Source organism: Panthera tigris, chromosome F2 (assembly GCF_018350195.1).
Source record: "Panthera tigris isolate Pti1 chromosome F2, P.tigris_Pti1_mat1.1, whole genome shotgun sequence".
In the NCBI taxonomy this organism is placed as follows: Eukaryota; Metazoa; Chordata; class Mammalia; order Carnivora; family Felidae; genus Panthera; species Panthera tigris.
In genome coordinates, this window is record NC_056676.1 from 35579910 (window position 1) to 35600394 (window position 20485).

Consider the following 20485-nt stretch of genomic DNA (forward strand, 5'->3'; position numbering starts at 1 on the left):
AAACCCTCTCATAAGCAAACACTATATCAATGAGCTTATGTAGATAGTCCTCTATGCTCAATATAAGTGACTAACTCTTTATAATATCAGCATCATCTGGAATGGAAGCACTGAAGTGAAGCTACAGGCCTGATTTTGGTCCTCTCCCCATGCTTTCTTGGCCCTCATGTACATAATCTCTGATATCCTGTCAAAATACAGTTTGCATTACATACTGTTTTACTGTAAAGCCATTCCTCTTTTTTAACTGTTCTTTTTTCTTAGCCTTACGTTATACATGTTCAGGTTGTAAGAAATAACAACCTGCAAGGCTCTGTAACATGCCACCCGGGATTACAAAATATTTTCCCAAACCAAATCATAAACATGTTGTTTAACCGAAAGACATTCTAATTTTCATGCTATGGTGAGTATAAATAGAAATTCAAGGCAGCCAAACTATCCATTTCCAAATAAGAATGTGTGTACCTACACTCATTAAAAATCATCTGGAAATATGTATTATTAGCAAATGAGTAAGAAATTTTCACTAGTATAAAATTCTTGCTTTATATAAAAGCCACACTGGCCATTCAAGTATTTTGAGAGTTTTTTGTTGTTGTTGTTTATCCCCTATAGTTTTATATTTGTACCTAAAATGATGAATTTAGACTTGAAATTATATTAAAGGAAAATTAAAAGTCACTTCTACCTACAGGGCATTTTTCGAGTGTGCATGTAAATTGCAAAGTGTCCATCTGCAGAACCACCGTCGACACTCTTTCTCTCTCTCTCTCTCTACTCTAAGGAAACAGCTCATGCTTACTAGGGTTTTAGAGTACAATTAACACTCCAAAGGAGAAGCAATACCAGATTTCCTTCAGTTTGTGCCAGTTTGCAAGTTAAAGGTCAAAGGGCAAAGACATAAAACAGGACTCTTCAAGGAAAATTTTCACAGAAGACAATGTTTAAGTTGTTGTTAATGACAGTCAACAGATCAATAATCAAGTTCAAGGCAAGCTGTTCATTGTTTCAAAAGCTAATCCCCTCAAAAGCTGGCTTTCACACAAAGCCAATGTCTGACTCATGGGGTGCGTTCGTTCTGACCATCTCTAATAAGTTCACAGCCCAGTGGCTGTAAAGCCTTTCACTGCAAGAAGCAGCTCCTAAAAATCAATAAAGAGGTCTGTCAGTTGCTGACTTTTCTCTAGGAAAAAAATATTGATACAAACCTGCTCTGCAGGTCACATGAAAATGACAATACTGCTGTTAGGACAAATTACACTCAACAATGAAATGCTTTGGTGGTCTCTTGGCTCTGTCAGTGATCAAATGGATGGCTAAATGCCAGAAGCCACACTAACCCTTTGAGAACTATGGTTGACATGCAATAGGTAATGTACTAGAGATATTCATGCAATCTCAGAGTCATCATTTTAAATCATTTGTAAAATGGCAATGCTAACTGCATGTACCAAGGCAAATTGAATTTTCATGCAATGGACCTTAAAACAGAAATTCAGTATGTCTAAGAAAAATAAAAAAAAGACTTAGGCTATCATAATCACTTCTTCGAATAAAATTTCACTCTTATATTTTCTTAATAAAATATCTTTTTATTTGCCAGAAAATTTTTTGGCAAGGAACATCATTTCTGTTTGCTATAAATGCATTTACGTAGTACCGTAAATCTCTTAAAAATTACATGGGGTTATAGGATATCTTTTTTAAAAACCTGAACTTCTTGAACCTGTGCCTGTGTTTACCATTGCCCAGTTCTGTAAGTTACCAGACAGCAAGACTGACAAGCCTAAGACTCTGAAAGCTGATCTGATAGTTCTCAAAGGGTTACACCAATGTATTACTAGTGTCACATATCCTTGTAAAATAACTGTCACTTTAAACCACTTTGGAGACATACTGCTTCTTGCTCCGCTTATAATGAATATTTCTGACAGACCCATGGAAGGCCTGGGGCAATGGCCTAATACAACTTGGGGAGATTATCACAATGATGCAGGGGTCGGGTGGCAGGAAGGGGATTAGAAACACTTCAAAAACAATCAAAAGGTCCTGTTTGAATATAGCTATGAGTATAAATGTGATGAAACATTGAGGACATAGCTGAGAACAGCTGTATAAAACGAAAAATGGATGTATTATTATTAAGGCTGTTACTATATTGCAGATATTTTGGCCCCTTGTTTGTTGGAAAATGGCTGTCCCAACAGTCTAAAGTCCTGCATGTATTTTCCAGATCTCCCACCTGACAAAAATGAAGTGTAGGAGACTATCCATAGCAGTCAGAGAGCTATCTTCTTTGGAGACAAAGCTGTTTTGGGTCTTCACACTTTCCTGAAAGTTCAATTGTGGGTTTTTTGTTTAACTTTTTTTTTTTTTCTTTGCTTTAAAGCAAAATTCATGGGTTTTCCATTTTGCTTTTTTTTTTTTCCCCCAGATATGGGCTCAGACTTCAGAAGGAAAATAATATTAGAAACCTTTAAGAAGAATCTTTTCTTCTTTTTTTCCTCTTCTTTAGTTAATCCTGAAAATTTACTGGGCATTGAGCGTGCAGAGGAAAGGCCTAGAACTGAATGACAAAGAAAGACAAAGGACTGAAGAACGGCAGATACTGTGCATCATGGAAGCTTCCCCATGAGTGTATTTCCACTCATGTGCAGGACCAGCAACCCTCTGGGTTTGAAAGGTCAGCCCTGAATCAGGCTGCCACAAGCCTGCTCCTAGCTAGGAAACAGCATAACAGCTCTTGTCTTGAATCTCAAGTTACCACAAACTCCTGGAAAAGAAAGAAAGAAAAAAAACCCTACATCACACCCACTCTTGCATAGAGCGTTTACAGTACAGTATGTGGCGGGGTGTTCCTTTCCTCTTGAACTGGAACACAGTGTAAACCAATACAAGGAGACATAAGGCCAAGATGCAGGGAATGACAATAGCTATGGCTTTCACAGTGCTGGCTGTGTTGTCCAGTTTGATGACAATGTCTACATCGTCTGGTGGGCTGTGTCCTTCTTTATCTCTGTCTGTTGGTCCATCACAGCCCATAAAATCCTTGAGGATGGATCTGGGATATCCAGGTTCTACTTTGAGTATCTGGTTGTTGAATTTCCAGTACTCCTTCCCTTTGTAGAAATACGTAAAGCCTAGAGGGGGAAACACACACAGATGGGTACCACTTATTTTGAAAGTGTATATGGATAGAAATTTTAGTTCAGTTAGATTTACATTTTAATTAGGCTACTTTGTAAATGATGTATGTGAAGGCCCCTCAGTTTTTGTAGGAAGAACACATCTTCAGCTCAGCCACTTGTTGAAATGAATCTGGCCGATATGCTGTAGGAATTGTGCCCTCTAATGCCTATGGAAAGCTTAGCCAAGAGCCAAAGTATCTACAGCAGAATGTTGAAAGATCATGCTGTACACATCTACTCCTAGTCTGGAAAGAGAACTTGACCTTATTTTTCACTTATAAGGTTGCTGTTTCAGAATTACACATCAGGGTGATAATATCAACCTATGTTAAAAGCTGCTGAAACAGCCTTATAAACCGAAGAACTGTTTGCCCGCTGACCGCTGTCGACAGGACATTGTACAATACATGATGAGGAGGCCTCTCCATGAAACACCTCAGGGGGAATTTCTAGTCATCTTAGTATCAGGAGCAGTTGTACCTAAACAATAGGTTTGCTTTTGTCATTTGGACGAGAAATCATCACGATTCGTAAGTTATAAAACTATAGGGATGTTTTCCTTTGCCTGTTGGCAATCTCAGCAAGTAAATAAGTATTTAGAGTATTTCTGCACTAACCTTATTTCTGGTTCTACATCATGCCCATTTTCTTCCTTCTCCTTTTGTCCTTTTCGTTTAACATTCTTATTTACTTATATAGTGAAGGATTAATAAAGTAGAGTATCTATCAATCTACAATTCTATCTTTAATATTTCCAACTGACATATTTCATGGGGGAGGAGGTGGTCTGTGGAAAGCTCATGTAACTAGCAGTACATATGCTTTCTGTTCCAAAACATTATGGATGCAGATAATAGACTTTGAAAGCTGGTGTGTGTGTGTGTGTGTGTGTGTGTTTAGGGCTGTTCTCTCAATTTTTGTTGTTTTTATTGGGGAAAAAAAGTTCTTTTCATCAGAGCTTCTTCATGTCAAGTTTCTTTGTGAATACACTCACACTCATTGGACTTAATTCTTATTTTGAGATAAAATTCAAGAAGCCAAGAAGAAATGTTTTAATGCTATAATTAAAAACTTTATTTTGGGAGCTGTTTTGAATAGTAGGCCTAATAATCATTTATGATGGTTTTCTTTAACCTGTATTATTGATCACTTATTATGTAAGAAGTACTGTGTTTAAAACTCAGTAAATGACATATTTTAATACTCATAACCATTCTGTCAGGTGGAATTATGCACCTATACTTTTCAGGCAAAGATACCGAGGCTCAGAGATAAAATAATATGTCCAAGTCCTGGTGAAAGCAGAATTTAAATCTTGATCTAGTTCTGGAGACTGAATACTTAATGGTTTTTCTAAAACTGTGTCCTTTAGAGATCTCTTTTAACAAATGCTTCTTGATTAAACATCACAGGTGTGAGAGGTAACACCCATGCAACAAAAAACTCTGACACCTTTCCAAAAATTTCATCTCAGAGAGACCAGCACTTCAGGTCACTTCATTTTGGAAATCATTCTGTTCAATGCCATAAAAATCTGCTGGTGCCTTTAGTTTCGAAGGGCAGTTTTGCAATCAGAGTAACTTGCCAAGTGAAAGCAGGTGTATGTAGATTCAAATATTTCAGCAGGGAGCTGGTATTTGATCACACTAATGAAATCCAATGTAATTACTCAACAAGCTTGGATGAAGAAACGTTGAAGACTTGCCAGATAATAGTACATTAGACAATCACTGTTGAATAATGGCATTGATTTAGAATTAAACAGACCTTCGAAACAGGTGAATTTACTTCTTATATTTATAAACTGGAAACCAACAGCTGGAAGTGTCCTCATCTTTAATTTTTAGTCAAAGCTAATTACTGTGAACCTACTGGGTACGATGCAAAAGTTCAGAAGTTTCCATTTTTACATTTATACAGGCCAAATTTTATAGTAGCACACTCCACATAAAGGAGTAGGATTTTAGTTTACTGAATATATTTGTTATGAGGTAACATATCTAGTCCATAGAATTTAAATAATAAAAATACTTGAAAAGAAATGGCCTGAAATCATGGTAATAGAAATCTCTCAAACCTTGATCCCACAATATTCATCTCACTCAATAATGTAGGTCTGGTTTTGTTTCCCCACTTATGAAATAGCACCTGGTTGAAGAAATGTTGATGTACTCATTTTTCTTCCTTTTTGAGAGTAGCTTTGATGTTACACTGTCCTAGATGTTATGCTAATAAGAATAGCAACCTGAGATGAATTCTTACCCAAATTACCATTTTTTGAGAAATTCTGAGAAAGAATTCAGTGGGGCTGTAATGTATTATGTGACAGCTTTTTCTTCTTTCATATTTGACTGGATTTTACTGGTGACTTTTCTATTGCTTAATCCTAAAATGTAATGAGACATTGTCTATCATAATTGTCTTGTTCTAACTTAGTAGATGTTCTTGGATGACAGTGCCTATGTGTTCTCTGTTTTCCACTCTGATATATTTATTAGTAAGAAGTTAATTAGTGTTTAATAAATGTGAATGAATAAACTGAATCTTGTGGAAATATGTGTTTGAATTTCACTTGTATATTTTAACCCAGGGTGAGAATGGGGAGTAGGGACTATAGCAAATGAACAGAATCAAGAATCAGGCTAAAGTAGGGCTGCAACCAGCAAAATGAAATGCAACGGTTTAAAAGTAGAATCTTGTATTTACCGTAGAAGTGCACTTTCTAAGGAGAAAATATAGAATACCTAGGTGGTATGCCTTGATGGCAAGTAACATAGAAACAATTTGAGGGAGAGGTAATTCAGTGATTCTTCACTAAAATTTTAGTATGTGTTAAAAACTTGTTCTTGCTTAAAACATGGTCAAATAATAAATGTTAAGAAGAAATCATTCCACTATATTCTTCATGACTCAAATCTCATTTATATTGCTGTGTTTTCAGAAACTAAAAGTAGACAGGACAATGAGAAAACTGTTTAGATGGTTACAGGCAAAAACCAGGAGGATGATGGCTCAGGAAGCTACATTCTGAGAAAGCCTGAATTTGTCTAGCGTGACACGATGAAAAATTAAGCCAGACTTGACAGATAATCAGTTACCTTAATGATATAATGTAGAGAATGGTGTTAAATTTTCCTCTTTGGAGATAGTACATTATAGCACATTCAGTGGGGCTAGAATGTTCTAGTTTCAAACCTCAAATATATAATCTTGCCTTTCTTATGATCATGAATAAGTTACTTAAACTAGCTGATGCCAGTTTCCTCATTAATAAATAATAATTACATAAAAAGTTATTTATGTTGGACAATTAGATAATGAATTTATGTAGCACAACTGATACATGATAGGCATTCAATAAATAGCACCAAGTATTCATATTTCATTTATAAAAATGGCAAAATTAATACCAGTAGGTATATAGGGAGGCATATAATATAAAACGCACTCTTCAAAAACCTATAGCTGAATTGCTGAATCTGTAGACTTTTTTTTTTTAAAGATTACCACTAGGAGACGATTCTAAGGAACAAATTCCTACGCTGACAGAAGGATAAACCAGAGAAAACATTCAGTGTTCTATCATCTTTAACTTTATGACTATCAAATACCATGCACATAGACTTATGGGGAATTACTTTGAGTCAAACTACAAATACAAATTTGTTTACTTAATAGTTTGAACTTTTCATCTTTCATACACAAATCCAAGGGAAGAAATTGTGTAAACTATGAATTTAAGGTAAGAAGCTACAAGCATGACATCTGTAGATAATGAAAAGAGGAGACTTTGCTGTTGACAGACCAAGGCCTTCCAGATCGTTTGGTATTGCTATTGTACAGAACAAGTGTTTCAGATAAATGAGATATCTCCTCCAGGCAGTGAATTTTTAGAGTAATGGGAGGCATAAAATTAATTTATACTACTAATATTTATTGAATGTTTACTATGTGACTGTCTTCAAAGAGTTTACATCAGAGCGGATAATGAGCATATAAGCTGATTATTATGAGATTTTGAGTGCAAGGGATAGGGTAAGCAAAAAAGGATATTCAAGGAGGAGAGCCTGAAAGATGAAGGGTGACTCAATGTTGAAGTCAAATCAAAGAGGGGACTGGACAGGAGGGGTCCAGAAAACATAGACATACTGCAGTTTCATCTGTAGGTTTTAGTCATTTGTAAGCGTTGATTTTTCCCCAACATGTTCTTTGTCAGTATTTTACAAAATTATTTTTTACTATGTGAAGAGAAGCCTCGAAATTCTGAATAAAAGAAAACTTGTTTTTTTCCCCCTTCTGAAATTGACCTTTGAGGTGGGTAGAGAGTGGGGAAAATGCTCATAGGAATATGATCTTGGTAGTCTCAGTCCTGTTTTGTAGGACACAAAAAATTGAGTAGGAATTTTGGCAGGGGTGAAAACTGATAGTATTTTGTTAATTGTATTAATATAACCAAAAGAATATAAGTATGTATTCTAACTTAAACAATTTTGATGTGTTGCTTCATACTTGTTCAGAAACTATTTATGAAAGAGTTAATTCAGTTCAGAATATACTCTTCAGCACAATTTCACTGATTTATACAGAATGAATATGATTAAATATTCAGATGGAAAAGAATATGAAAAGCCATGGGACAGGGGGCATCAAGATTTTTTTTAATATAATTATGATTTCTCCCCAGAGAATCTGATCAGATCTCAGATATTAGAGGCCTTGTAAATAGAAGCAGGGAAAATGAAAAGTTAATGTGGTAAGGAATTCAGACAATGTGTACTTTTTCAGGGGTGCCTGGGTGGCTCAGTCAGTTAAGCATTTGACTTCAACTCAGGTCATGATCTCATGGTTCATAAGTTTGAGCCCCATGCTGGGCTCTGCAGTGATAAAATGCGGAGCCTGCTTGGGATTCTCTCTCTCCCCCTCTCTCTCTGCCCTTCCCACACTTGCACTCTCTCTCTGTCTCAAAATAAATAAACTTTAAAAAAATTATGTGTATTTTTTAAATCTTTTGAAACAATTTATTACTTATTTTAAAAGTTATTTTTATTATAAAAGGTAGACTCAGTTTAGAAAGTTAATAAAACAAAGATAAGGAATGAGAAACTATTATCAAACTTGCTAGAGGTAATAACCAGTGAGATCTCGGTTGAATTTTCTTTGCAATATTTTTGTATACTATGTGATAATCTTTACTGAAGACAGTCTAGAGCAGTGGTAAGACTTCTGTAAATATTACGTAGAGTTGGTTTTATCTGGGCTTTAATAAAAGCCCTTTAATTTAACCTCAAGAAATCTCCTCTCCTCTAGCTTCTTCCTCGGTGACACCTATAATTCGTAGGGGTAATTTCAATTTTCGGCCTCCATGTGATCATTTTTCACCTATTTCTTTCATTCCTTTGTCCTTTTCAAATTCATCTGTATAGTTTGAGGTTTTGAACTTATTTTGATCTGGTTTTACAGCCTCCAATGTGGCTGCACTGTTACTTCCCTCATTTTTTTATTGATAACCTTTTGAAAGATATGTTTTCATTTCTATCTGTCCTTTCCTGTGCATTTCTGCTTTTATCACATACTGGCTTTATCTTAACTTGGTCTTTTAATTCTATGAACCAATAGAATATACAAAAAACCCCTATAATTCTCAACAAGTTATATGATCAGAGCTTCTAGGTTCTTTCTGACTTTGTCTCTGCCTACACTATATTACTTGTGGGGTACTTTCATAGAGCATGTAGTATATCACTTCATATAACAAGGGTCATAATACAGTTTGTGTACTTAGACTTTTCTGATCGGTATTTATTCATTCCAGGTCTCAGTTCCTTCAGGGTTACACTCAGTGCATAGTTGTCTTCAACTCTGGCAATATGCTGATGATTAATTACAGTTTTCAGTGGTGGTGTTGATTTTCATTTTCCTCCTATTTCTTCAGTAAACGTTTTTGTTCTTTCCTCATCCGACACATTTAATTTTGTTCCTGCAAGTGATATTTATTTTGTTCTTGTTGCGTATATGTTACAGACTTTCATGCTATTGAGGACCCAAATGGTATATCATTTTCTTATGGTGTGCTTTTTCTATGTATTTCAGAATTATTTCTCTTTCCATTGTTCTGGAATACTGTGTATTGTTCTGGAATATTTAATTATTATTATGGTTTATTCCTATTTACTAATCTCTGGATGAGGAGAGAAATGTTCAGATTTTACATATACCAACAGATAGGAGTGTATGGATTTTCCGTCGCTTGGCTAACTTTCTACTTTGGACCTGGCTGAAACTCAAATCTTGAGATGGAGAGCAAGGAACACGGGCAGGTCTCTGATCTGCTTCTTGTTATTGAGCAATCATTCAGCCACTTAGCCTGACTGTATTGAGTTGGAATCTTCCCTGTTTGCTGACACTCTAAGCCAAAAGTGCACATTAAAAATTAACATCTTCAGCATGCACAATTGCTGGATGTCTTTGTGTCTCAGGCCACACTTATACCTTCCTTGTGACCAGCTCCTGTCCTATATATGTCTGCTCTTAACTTTCTAGTAATTTTAATAGAAAAATAGGCAAGGTTACTTCGAAGGTATCCACACCCTTCATTTTAAAACATTACCTTCATTTTTTTCTTATAAACTAAAATAAGCTGAGGTAAAAAAAAACATCTGAAGCATAATATTAAGCATAAATTTACGAAGGAAAGTTCACATAAATATATTATGGCCCTAGTATGGTATTTTCTAATGATTTAATCTCTCATAATGAAAAATTAGAATGCATTATTAAAATATTTCGTAAACTCATGAAATATATAATGCATATGCTGCATACCATTTTCTTTGTGCACAAAGGCTCCCTGAGGAGATTCAGGGATACCTTTCCAGACGGTGATTGGTTTGGGATAGCCAGGATCCATGGTCTTCATTTCTTCACTATATCTCCAATATCTAAAAAGGATAATAAACAAAAACAACAAAAAACAAAACACATGCATAGAGAAGGAAATTATGTATACACAGTAATAGCTAACATTCATTAAATCCTTGCTGTATGCTGTTAATGATTTACAAAACTGATTAAAAACATTAGAAAGACATTGGATACAAAGAACATTCATTCTGTTTTCTGTCTCGCACACATTAAAAATGGGTATTATTATTGTATATTTATTCTGTCTGCTAAAATTAATTTAAAAATTCTAGCTAAGTATATTGTGCTTCCTAAATATATTTTCAATTCAAAAGGGTTTCATCAACCTAAGGATGAGTAAGAGGTTTTCATGATTTTTGAAAAATCTTTCTTAGGCAGCAGAACACTTTTATTTTTATTTCTTTGGAATCATCTTAAGCAGAATCTTGATTCATTTTTCATTCATTTGTTCACTTAACAAATATTTACTGAGTACCTTTTATGTCCCTGGCATATTGTAGACACTATAGAGATATAACCTTGAACAAAGCAGACATGCCCAGCTCTCATCTTTTTAAATTTTAGGATACATATAGGCAATAAAACAATTTATTAATAAATACATACTATGGTAGGAGGTGGTAAGATTTAGAAAACAAGCAGATAAAGTTAGCTAGGCATATGGGAAAGCCATTTTAGTGAACAGAGAGGTCCTTCCTGTGTCAGACATTTGAGCAGAAAGCAGAAAGAAGTGAGGTGCAACACATATAGCTTTTGGGAGAAGAAGTTCCAGGTAGAGGAACTAGTTATTGAAAGTTACTGTGGCAGGCACAAACTTGGAGCACTTAGGCATCCACAAGAAGGCTAGGGTGACTAGAATTGAGCTGGTTAGTGGAAGAAAAGTTCAGAGTGGGAACAGAATCTAAGATTAGATAGACCTTTATGCTACAGCAAAGCTTCTGGGTTTTCTCTAAGGGATATGTGAGGCCAACACAGATTTTGAGCAGAGGAGCTTCAAGATCTGGCTTATTTTTTAAAGGAACATGCTGGGTGCTGTGAGTTAAATAGACTTAAGGAGGTAAAATAGAAGCAGGAATCCCAGTTAGGATGTCACTGCAACAGTCCTTGGACTGGAATGTAAACCGTAGAGTTGATGGTAATTCAAGGGATTGGGATATATTTTGAAGGGAAATCTCAAAGAGCTTACTAATGAGTTGAATGCAAGATCTGAGAGAAGGAAGTTGAGTGCAACTCAAGAATCTGGGGCCCGAACATGTGGAAGAATAATGTTGCCATTCAGTGAGATAGGGAAGTGGGGGAAGGTGAGTTGGGCTGGTTTGAAGAATCACGATTTTGGTTTTAGACATGTTAAATTCAGGTACCTGCTAGACATCAAAGTGGAGTTGTTGAAGAGTATATGAGTGTAGACTTTAGGGCAGGTCTTGACTGGAGTCCTCAGTGTATAGATAGGAAAACAGATAAAAGGAAAGCTCGCCAAGAGTCAGAACTCTAGATCCCCATGCCTTCACATGGTGGCCCTTCAGCCACTTTCCCAGAACTGCTAGACATCCAAAAAACAAACTGTAACCTGCCCTCCTGGGGATCAGTCATGATTGTTTATATGTTCTAAGAGTCAAAGAAGTTTATGTGTTGAATATTCAAAAGGAATGACAAAGCTGGGGTGAAGCTATTGGCAGTTCCCAGTATTCCTGACACTTTAGGGCAGGCATATGCTCTGTGCATCATCTCGTTTAATCACAACAAACCAATCAGACAGTCATCATTGTCCCCTGTTAAGAGAGGAGACTTCTAAGAGGACAATAAGGGATAGATTTATAAGCAATTGGTCTGATTTTAAAATTCCTTCCTCTTTCCTCTGTGCCCACCAAATACGGTTTTCCAAATTTAAATTTATTTGACAACCTTTTGCCTTGTTTTCCCACTAAACATCTCTTTCCATCTTCTAAAGCTAGTGTTTTACCAACACAGGTTTGGGAAGTGACATACTTAATTCATTATCTCAGGTATTTTGGCTGAAATCAGAAAAAAATAAGCATTTCCTGGTCTTTTTTGGATATTTTCCTATTCTAGGTCTATGGAAGATTCTTTATCTATTGAGTTCTGGGGTTTTGTACATAAGGTTTTGCTATAGTTCCTAGAAACATCCATTCAAGTAACATCTGGAATATTAGCAATTCCTCCATCCTCAATGTTTACATGGAAAAGAGAAAAAGATTGTTTCATGAAGTATTCCAATAAGTAAGCCACAAGGCAGATTTTAGCCAAAGAGGGAAATACCCTGTTACAGGTATTTGTCACAGATTCTCATCAAAAGAAGATGAGAACAGTTCTGATGGAAAGATCAGGAAAAGCTTCATGGAGAAGACTGAGCTAATATAATGGTGACTGGGCCTGTTTTCTGAAGACAAGAAGGCAGAATCATTAGTGTAATGTTCTACCAATTTTGAAGTATATTTTCTTTCATATTTAGTTCATGGGAACATCTGCTTTAAAAATATTTCTGAATATTTCTTTCTCACAGAACATTCTATGATGAATATAGAATGGTTACTCTGGTTAAATTTCAAGATATCATCTCTTCAGTAAATATTTCATTTGTGTTTACAATAGACATACATGTCAACTGGTTCCTGCACTTGACCATAAAGAAAGCCTCTCAGGGGCACCTGGGTGGTTCAGTCAGTTAAGAGTCCGACTCTTGATTTTGGGTCACGTCATGATCACAGGGTTTGTGAGATCGAGCCCCATGTCAGGCTCTATACTGGCAGGACAGAGGCCGTTTGGAATTCTTTGTCTCTTTCTCTCTCTCTCCCCTGCCCCGCTCATGAGCATACTCTTTCTCTCTCAAAATAAATAAACATTAAAAAAAGAAAAGAAAAGAAAAGAAAAGAAAAGAAAAGAAAAGAAAAGAAAACCTCTCAGAGAGAAAATGTTTAATGCCTCATTTTCACAGATTCTAAGAAAAGCTTTTTTTCGCATTTTACATCTCTAAAATCAGAATGTACTTTACAGTAGATACTGTATCAAGGTTTACTTGGTAGGGTTTTTCCCTCCATGATAGATTAAATAATGACTTACTTATAATAAATGTTATTTTTGGATATAAACTACAACTTAAAGTAAGCTTTTCAATATTGCTATGTCAGAAGTTTTGAACAATTACAAATCCTGGGGACAATGGGATCACACCCTGTGTGTCATTTAAGAAAGATTAACTACATTCTTAGAAACCAGGTTTGTTCTCTGAGAAGTAGTTGTAGCGATGTTCTTATAACGATACCAGTAATTTATATAGGCTTTTGTAGCTATAAATAAATTTATACACATACATTATTTTATTTTATTTCATTTAAGTCCCTCAACAATCTTTTATACTGCATATTACAATGCTTTCTATGATGATGTCCTAACCATAGATTTAGTATGTATAGTCACTCAACTCAGTTAAAAGATAATGATTTAGTCACATTCACTCTTTTGAAAAGTTGCAGAGTTGAAACTCTAATACTCTCAGCTTCATAGTTTAGCATGTTAGTGTTATTGTTTCCCTTGGGCATAGCATTCTTACTCTCAGTACTCTCTCTCAACCTCTTAACATACTTAAGTATAATTTTCCTTCTTCCCTCCTTCTGTTCAGTCATTTGCCCACCAACACTTTTTTGAGCACCTATATTATATGCCAAGCACATAAGATTCATAGAGATCACAATTTCAAGAAAATATTAATGGAATGTGAATTCTATTACACTCTCTTGTAGGAACATAATTCTGGTATGAATTTATCAGAGTAAAAACATTCCTCCCTTTCGTCACTGACAGATAATGCAAAATTATAATTTGGGATCATTTCACAATTTTTGAAACACTCAGTGTAGGCTTGGACCCTCAGTTATCTGCTATGTGGCAGTTTTGATATATATCCAGTAAACTTGAATGTGATTAGAATCATCTAACTATATTCAGAGCTGTCTTATAAGAGGTGCTGAAGCTTATTCATAAATACAAGTTAGCATTTTAATTTCCAACATATTTGAACATATTTCAAAATGAACAAAGAGCTCATCCCACTGATGTTTTTCTCCCTGAAAAATAAGTTTACGGGTTCCCTGAGAAGCATATTAACATATTCAGATGAAACCTGGGTAAATAAACTATTTGGGGGTTTACAGTTTAGATATTATAATGGAAAAAAATGGAATTTTGTGCAGGATGGTCAGCAAATGATAAAACCTATTATAAATGAAATTTATAGTTTTTTTTCTTCCGATATATCAGTTATCTCTCATGTAGAATTATGACTTTAGATTGCTGATTCTTTGAGAAAAGCACTGCAAATCAATGCTTCAAAATAAATTATGATTAGAAATGAGATTTATTCATTTTATTTGACTTAAGCATGGGTCACATCCATAAGAGACAAAAGTTGTCCATGTAATGGTATATAGCATTTTGTTAAATTTCTCTGCTAAGAAAAAATGGTATAGAAAATTCTGGAATGGTATACATACCAAATTCAAACTGAACAAAAAATGGCTCCAAGGGTAATTTCACGTGACCCAGCCATTTCTTCATCTTACTTTGTCTCATCTGTACTCCAGAGTCAAGACTACTCGCTTCTGTTAAGTTACACAAAATACAGCACCCCTTCTTTTTTCATACCCAAATAATTATACAAAGTCCCACTCTTCAGAAACATTCTTAGTGATGCAACAGAATTGGAGATACCAATTTACACTGTGTTGAATGATCTTAAAAACACATATATTGAGTAATTGCTTCATAAACACACAAGTTAAGCTGAAGGAAATAAATGTTTTTCTGTTTGACTATTAAGGGTGATAACAGTAAAAACAAAAGTGGATCTAAATTTTGTCTTTCTTTGAACATATCTTAAACTTGTTAAAAGTTAAGCTTAGAATGAAGTATGGCCATAGGGAATGTATCTGTGAGAAGATGCTGACAGATGAGTTAGAAACATAGCCTTTTAGAGTTAAATGCTATGAGGATCAAAATGTATCCAAGTATCAAATTATAGTGTATTAAGAAAAGGGCAAGTAGGAATCTGAGGAAGTGAGTTCCAGGCTGTATGTGAAATAGTGAAATACTGGAAATTTTAATCTGACTTTACAGATCTATTTAAAGAGCCATCATTTCAACTATTCATCTTTAGCTATCTGTACACTTAGGACATTTGATGTAGTCCCCTGCTATCAATACAATTTATGTCAATCATTCTCCAGTGTGTACCTCAGACTGACCTTTCCACTGAGGCAAACTCAAGCTATCCAGGTACCCACTTAATTCCTCCAGTTGGTGTGTGAAACAGACATCTCAAACTAAATATGCACATTTTCAATCTTTTAATCCCCTTTCCCCAATATTCCTTCCCCAGTCTGCTCTATCTCCAGAAAGGGCACCACCGTTTCCATTTTTGAGGTGAAAAACCTAGAAGTTATCTTTAATTTGCTTTTTTCTCACCCCTAAAATCCAAGCCATAAGAAAGACTGTTCTGATTACACTCAAAATATATCATGTACCCATTCCTTTTCCTCCGTCTCCACCGCTACCATCGTATCCTCCTGTACGACTCCAACAGCCTCCCGGTGACCCTCTGCTTCCACTCTTGAAGCCCATTCTTTACTCAGAAGCCACAGTGATGTCTGTGAATACACATCAGATCATCTTGCTTTCCTGCTGAAAATGCCTTCCATACTTTTTCACTGGACTAGAATCAAATCCAACACATTTGTCATGGTCTATAGGGCTCCATATAATCTGGCCCATGCTTACCTATTTGACTTACCGATTACCTTTACCACTTAACTGGCTATGTTGTAGCCACAATGTTTTACTGGATTTAAATATTCCAGTATTATTGCTTTTGCACTACTATGTTATCTGCCTACAACATATTGTTCCAAACAGTTTCCTGTGGCTGAAACTTCACCCATCCAAGGCCCCACTCTTGTGTCTCCTTCAGCAAGGGCTCTGACTTCTACACCAATTTTCCAAACACTGCTTCCCACCCATGAGTCTCTATCACATTATCACTTTGCTTTATTTCTTTGTAGCATTTCTCAGTGTTAAAAGATTAGGCTCATTTACTTGTTTCCTGCATACTATTGCCTCCTTTAATAGAAGCTAAGTGCCACGGAAGCAGAAGCCTTGTGGTCCTTTCTTGAGAACACATGTCAGTCACATCATATGTGCTCAAAATATTTTTTTGAATAAATGAATGAGGGCTGTGCCGGGAGTACTATAGAAACCTTAAGGAAGTGGGAATTAGAGCTGTTGAGAATTGAAAAGTCTGTCTCATATTCATACTATCAGCATGGGCAGTTGGGTTAGAGAAGGATGAATTCCTGTGGAGTGTAATTGAGTTTGTCTACACGCTGGTAGGACATGGACAGGATGCGGGGCTGACATATGGTAGCACTTGGACCAAATCATATTAAGTCTGTGCTTTGTATGTCTAGAAAATTAAATAATGATTCTGATTTTGAGTGCTCTTCTAGTATATTTGTACTTTCCCACTCACTACACTACCTACTATTATTGCCTTACATACTATTGCTGTACCTGGTAGTATATACATTATTTGCTTGGCCCCTTAAGGCAGTTGAGTTTTTTACACCTGGACTAGATGATTTCTAAAATCTCCTTCTTCTCTTAGCTTTAGAGAAATAGAAACCAACTAATCAGCAATCATCCATCCCCTGCCACCCTTCTTAAGCAGAAAGAGCAGTAGGAGAAGAGGGAGAAGTAAGGACAAAGCAATATTCAGTGTTTTCTCTCAAAAATATACTCGGAAAATAAATAAAATGTTAAAAAAACTGATAGGTATTAAAAATATACAGTCTATAAGGAATAAAGACTCACTGAATTCTTATACAAAAGTGACAACCAAATTGTTGTTCATATGTTTCAGTCAGGTAGTTTAATGTCTTATCCATCTACTTATAATCTAGAATGAAAGTATTGAAAAATTGTGATTTTGGAATTATAGAATTATATGAATATGAAGGAATCTGCTTATAAGCCACCTGTGACTCATGAAATGTTACAGAAGATCACACACATGGAAATTAATTGGATTCTTGCTTATAAATATTAAAACAATTTTTTAAAATGTTTATTTATTTTTGAGAGAGAGAGAGAGAGAGAGAAAGAGAGAGAGAGAGAGAGAGAGAGCAGGAGTGGGGGAGAGGCAGAGAGAGAGGGAGACACAAAATCTGAAGCAGGCTCCAGGCTCTGAGCTGTAGAACTTGTGAACCCTGAGATCGTGACCTGAGCCAAAGCAAGATGCTTAACTGACTGAGCCACTGGGAGCACCAACTTATAAATATTTTTTAAACCTATAAAAAAAGTTATTTAGGCAGAGCTTAAAACAAAATATTTCTCCATATTTTGTTATATTTGCATGTAGCAAGCGTCTCAAGTAGGAAACAAATGAACTAAAACTCCTTTTCCCATTTACTATGGCCTTCATTCTAGTATGAATTTGGTATCTAACCTTCATTGATTTCACTTATTTGAGACAGTGCACATTTAGTTTCTAAACTTAAATTTTTCAATAAGTGCTGAATTTTAGGTTGGAAACATTTTAAAAGTAGTATTGGCATGTGTGAAAAAACAAAACAAAACAGGCTTTCTGATCATAGAATGGCAGTTTTTGTTACCATCTGGGAAATCCTCATTAAAACTGTTACATGAAATGTCCTGCAGAAGTGTGTTTTGTCAGCCTTTTGTTTCTATGCCTTTCTCCATCCCCCACCCCCCAAAAAACCCAACAAAACACTCCTTATTGAACCTGGTCCTGAAAGGGTACATTCAAGCAATTAAACTGGCTGGGGGCTTAAACTCTAACAACCTTCAGGGTTGTTATTTTAAGGAATATGTTATAAGTCTGCAGATTTATTTTCATTAGTGGTCACCATGCTGTGGCCATCAATTTCTTCTTTCTTCTTTCATACTCTACCCACTTATATCTTGCTGAGAATCAACTTTTTGTGGCTATAAGTAGAATCTTCTCCTTCAATAGATTTTTTGTTTGATAGACCTTTTTTGTTTTGTGATTTGGCAAGAAACACGTAGCAAAACTTTAGTTTCATGATATTGCTTGCAAGTTTACGAACATTTTGCTATAGAAGTATACACAAATCAAATGTATAGAAAGTTAGTAACAGAATAAATTAAAAAGTATATAGTCTAATCCATGAAGATAAATTATAGGAGTTTTTTGTTCACAGATAAAGCTCCATGTCTGAAATCATTTGCAATAAAAAATTACAAATTGCAAAATAAAGGGGCACCTGGGTGGTTCAGTCGGTTAAGCATCCGACTTCGACTCAGGTCATGATCTCACAGCTCGTGAGTTTGAGCCCTGCATCGGGCTCTGTGCTGACAGCTCAGGGCCTGGAGCCTGCTTCAGATTCTGTGTCTCCCTCTCTCTCTTTCCCTCCCCTGCTCATGCTCTATCTCCATAAAATTAATTAAAATTAATTAATTAAACATAAGTAAACCTTAAAAAAATTTTAAGTTTAAAAAAAACACATCATAAAATAAAGTTTATATCCTTACATATTTTTCTACTAAAGTTGGAGACATATTATAGGGTTAAACAAGATTTGCCAAAAGTCTTTGCCAAGATTATAAGGCAAACTCAATACTAGGTGTTGCACATTAAAGCCTGTTGTTCCTATGTGTGTTTGTGTGTATGTGTATGTATATTTTTAAGTTTATTTATTTATTGAGAGAGAGAGAGAAAGCCGGGATGGGGCAGACAGACAGGGAGAGAGAGAATCCCAAGCAGGCTCTGGGCTGTCAGCACAGGGTCCGACGCTGGGCTCAATCCCAAGAACCATGAGACTGTGACCTGAGCTGAAATCAAAGTCAGACGCTAAACCGACTCAGCCACCCAGGCACTCCTACTTATGTATTTTTAATTTACTATAAAATGCATACTTAAGTCTTCTACATACAAAAAATTATACTGAGTGTCACATTTGACCCAGCTAGTAGTAGTGTAATTAAAAATTTATTTTTCATCTCTATTACTTCTTCTACCTAATACTAAATTAAACCAATAAAAAACAGACTTCCAGTTACATTTTATGTGCAATTTATATCAAAAATGCACAGGAGTGGAGCCTAGTAGATGCCACAAGTCATAAGACTAGTATAGTTCACTCAATTTTTACTAATGCCATATAAGAAAATGAAAAGAAAGGAAAAGAAAAGAAAGAAAGTTACAGGGAAGGGATATTAATTACACTTTAAGCTAAGTGATAGCTCATAACACCTGTTTGTAGGTACCTAAACAATCAGCTTCTTAAGAACTAGAACCCATGACTAAACTGGATTATTTGAAAATGCTCAGTTAATTACATGCAGAGTGTAAAACTTTAATTTTGAATACGAAAACAAGCAAACAAAACAGACTGTGCGATAAAGTGCTTTTAAAATAAAGTTAAGTAAAACGTCAAGAAAATGCATTGCAGGATTAGAGATATGCTGCCTACACAGATTTATAGGCATGATAAGTGATGGAGAAGAGGAAGAACATGTACATTCCTAAGAAGGTCATATTATGTGGGTATATTACAGGAATATTATCTTGAATGTTGTTTAAAAATGCTTTTGATTTCATTAATTCTTGTCTTTATATCACACAGATTCTTAATCAACAATACACATCCACTATAGAGGAGAAATATTAGCTTCTCTAAACATTAGTTAACTGTCTTTCCCAAGTGAAATGTGTACTGACCTGTCCCCCTTGAAGAAATAGGTTTTCCCAACGTCTTCCCACCAAATGGCTGAATCAATTCCATGCGGGGGAGTTCCACTCCCAAGAGTAATCAAGTCATGAGGATAGCCGGGTTGTAGGGTTGTATCCTTAAACACCCAATATTTGTTACCTGTATGAAATAAGTGCAAATGCAGAATACAATCATTTAATGTCAGAAATTAGACTATATCTATTAACACAATGCATTTAAAATCATTTTACATGAAATCCATAAAATAACTAAGTAGTAGTCACTTTTGGCACTTCGATGTTATTGTTGAAAGATTGTCTTCAAAAGTGGATAAAATGAGTAACTATGTAATAATGGAATCAGAATCTGTGAATTAACTCAAGAAACCCAAAATATCTACAACTTGCCATAATACAACAATTCTGAATCAAGAATCAGGAGTTTTCCTCTAGGAATTGGAGGCTCTATTTTTTCTATGAGGCTAAATCATTCCTGTGTTTTGTGCATTCTGTGTATCCTCAGATTGCTTTACTGAGTATAACCTGTACTCCATTGAAACACATCCTCCAGGCTGCTCTTTTCCTATTATTATAAACATTTACAAGGTCCTTT

The 20485-nt window shown here is 35.4% G+C and overlaps 1 protein-coding gene across 1 annotated transcript in view; it reads right to left on the bottom strand.

The window, feature by feature from the left end:
• Positions 1-2450: 2450 nt before the first annotated feature.
• The window catches only part of MMP16 (matrix metallopeptidase 16), a 283636-nt gene continuing 265601 nt past the window's right edge, over positions 2451-20485 (bottom strand). The window contains exons 8-10 of the mRNA XM_007084324.3: positions 19882-20032; positions 10014-10129; positions 2451-3143 (exon numbers count right to left, since the gene is read on the bottom strand). Coding sequence (XP_007084386.1) covers positions 2809-3143; positions 10014-10129; positions 19882-20032 — 602 coding nt within the window. The 3' untranslated portion in view covers positions 2451-2808. The remainder of the gene's footprint in view (positions 3144-10013; positions 10130-19881; positions 20033-20485) is intronic.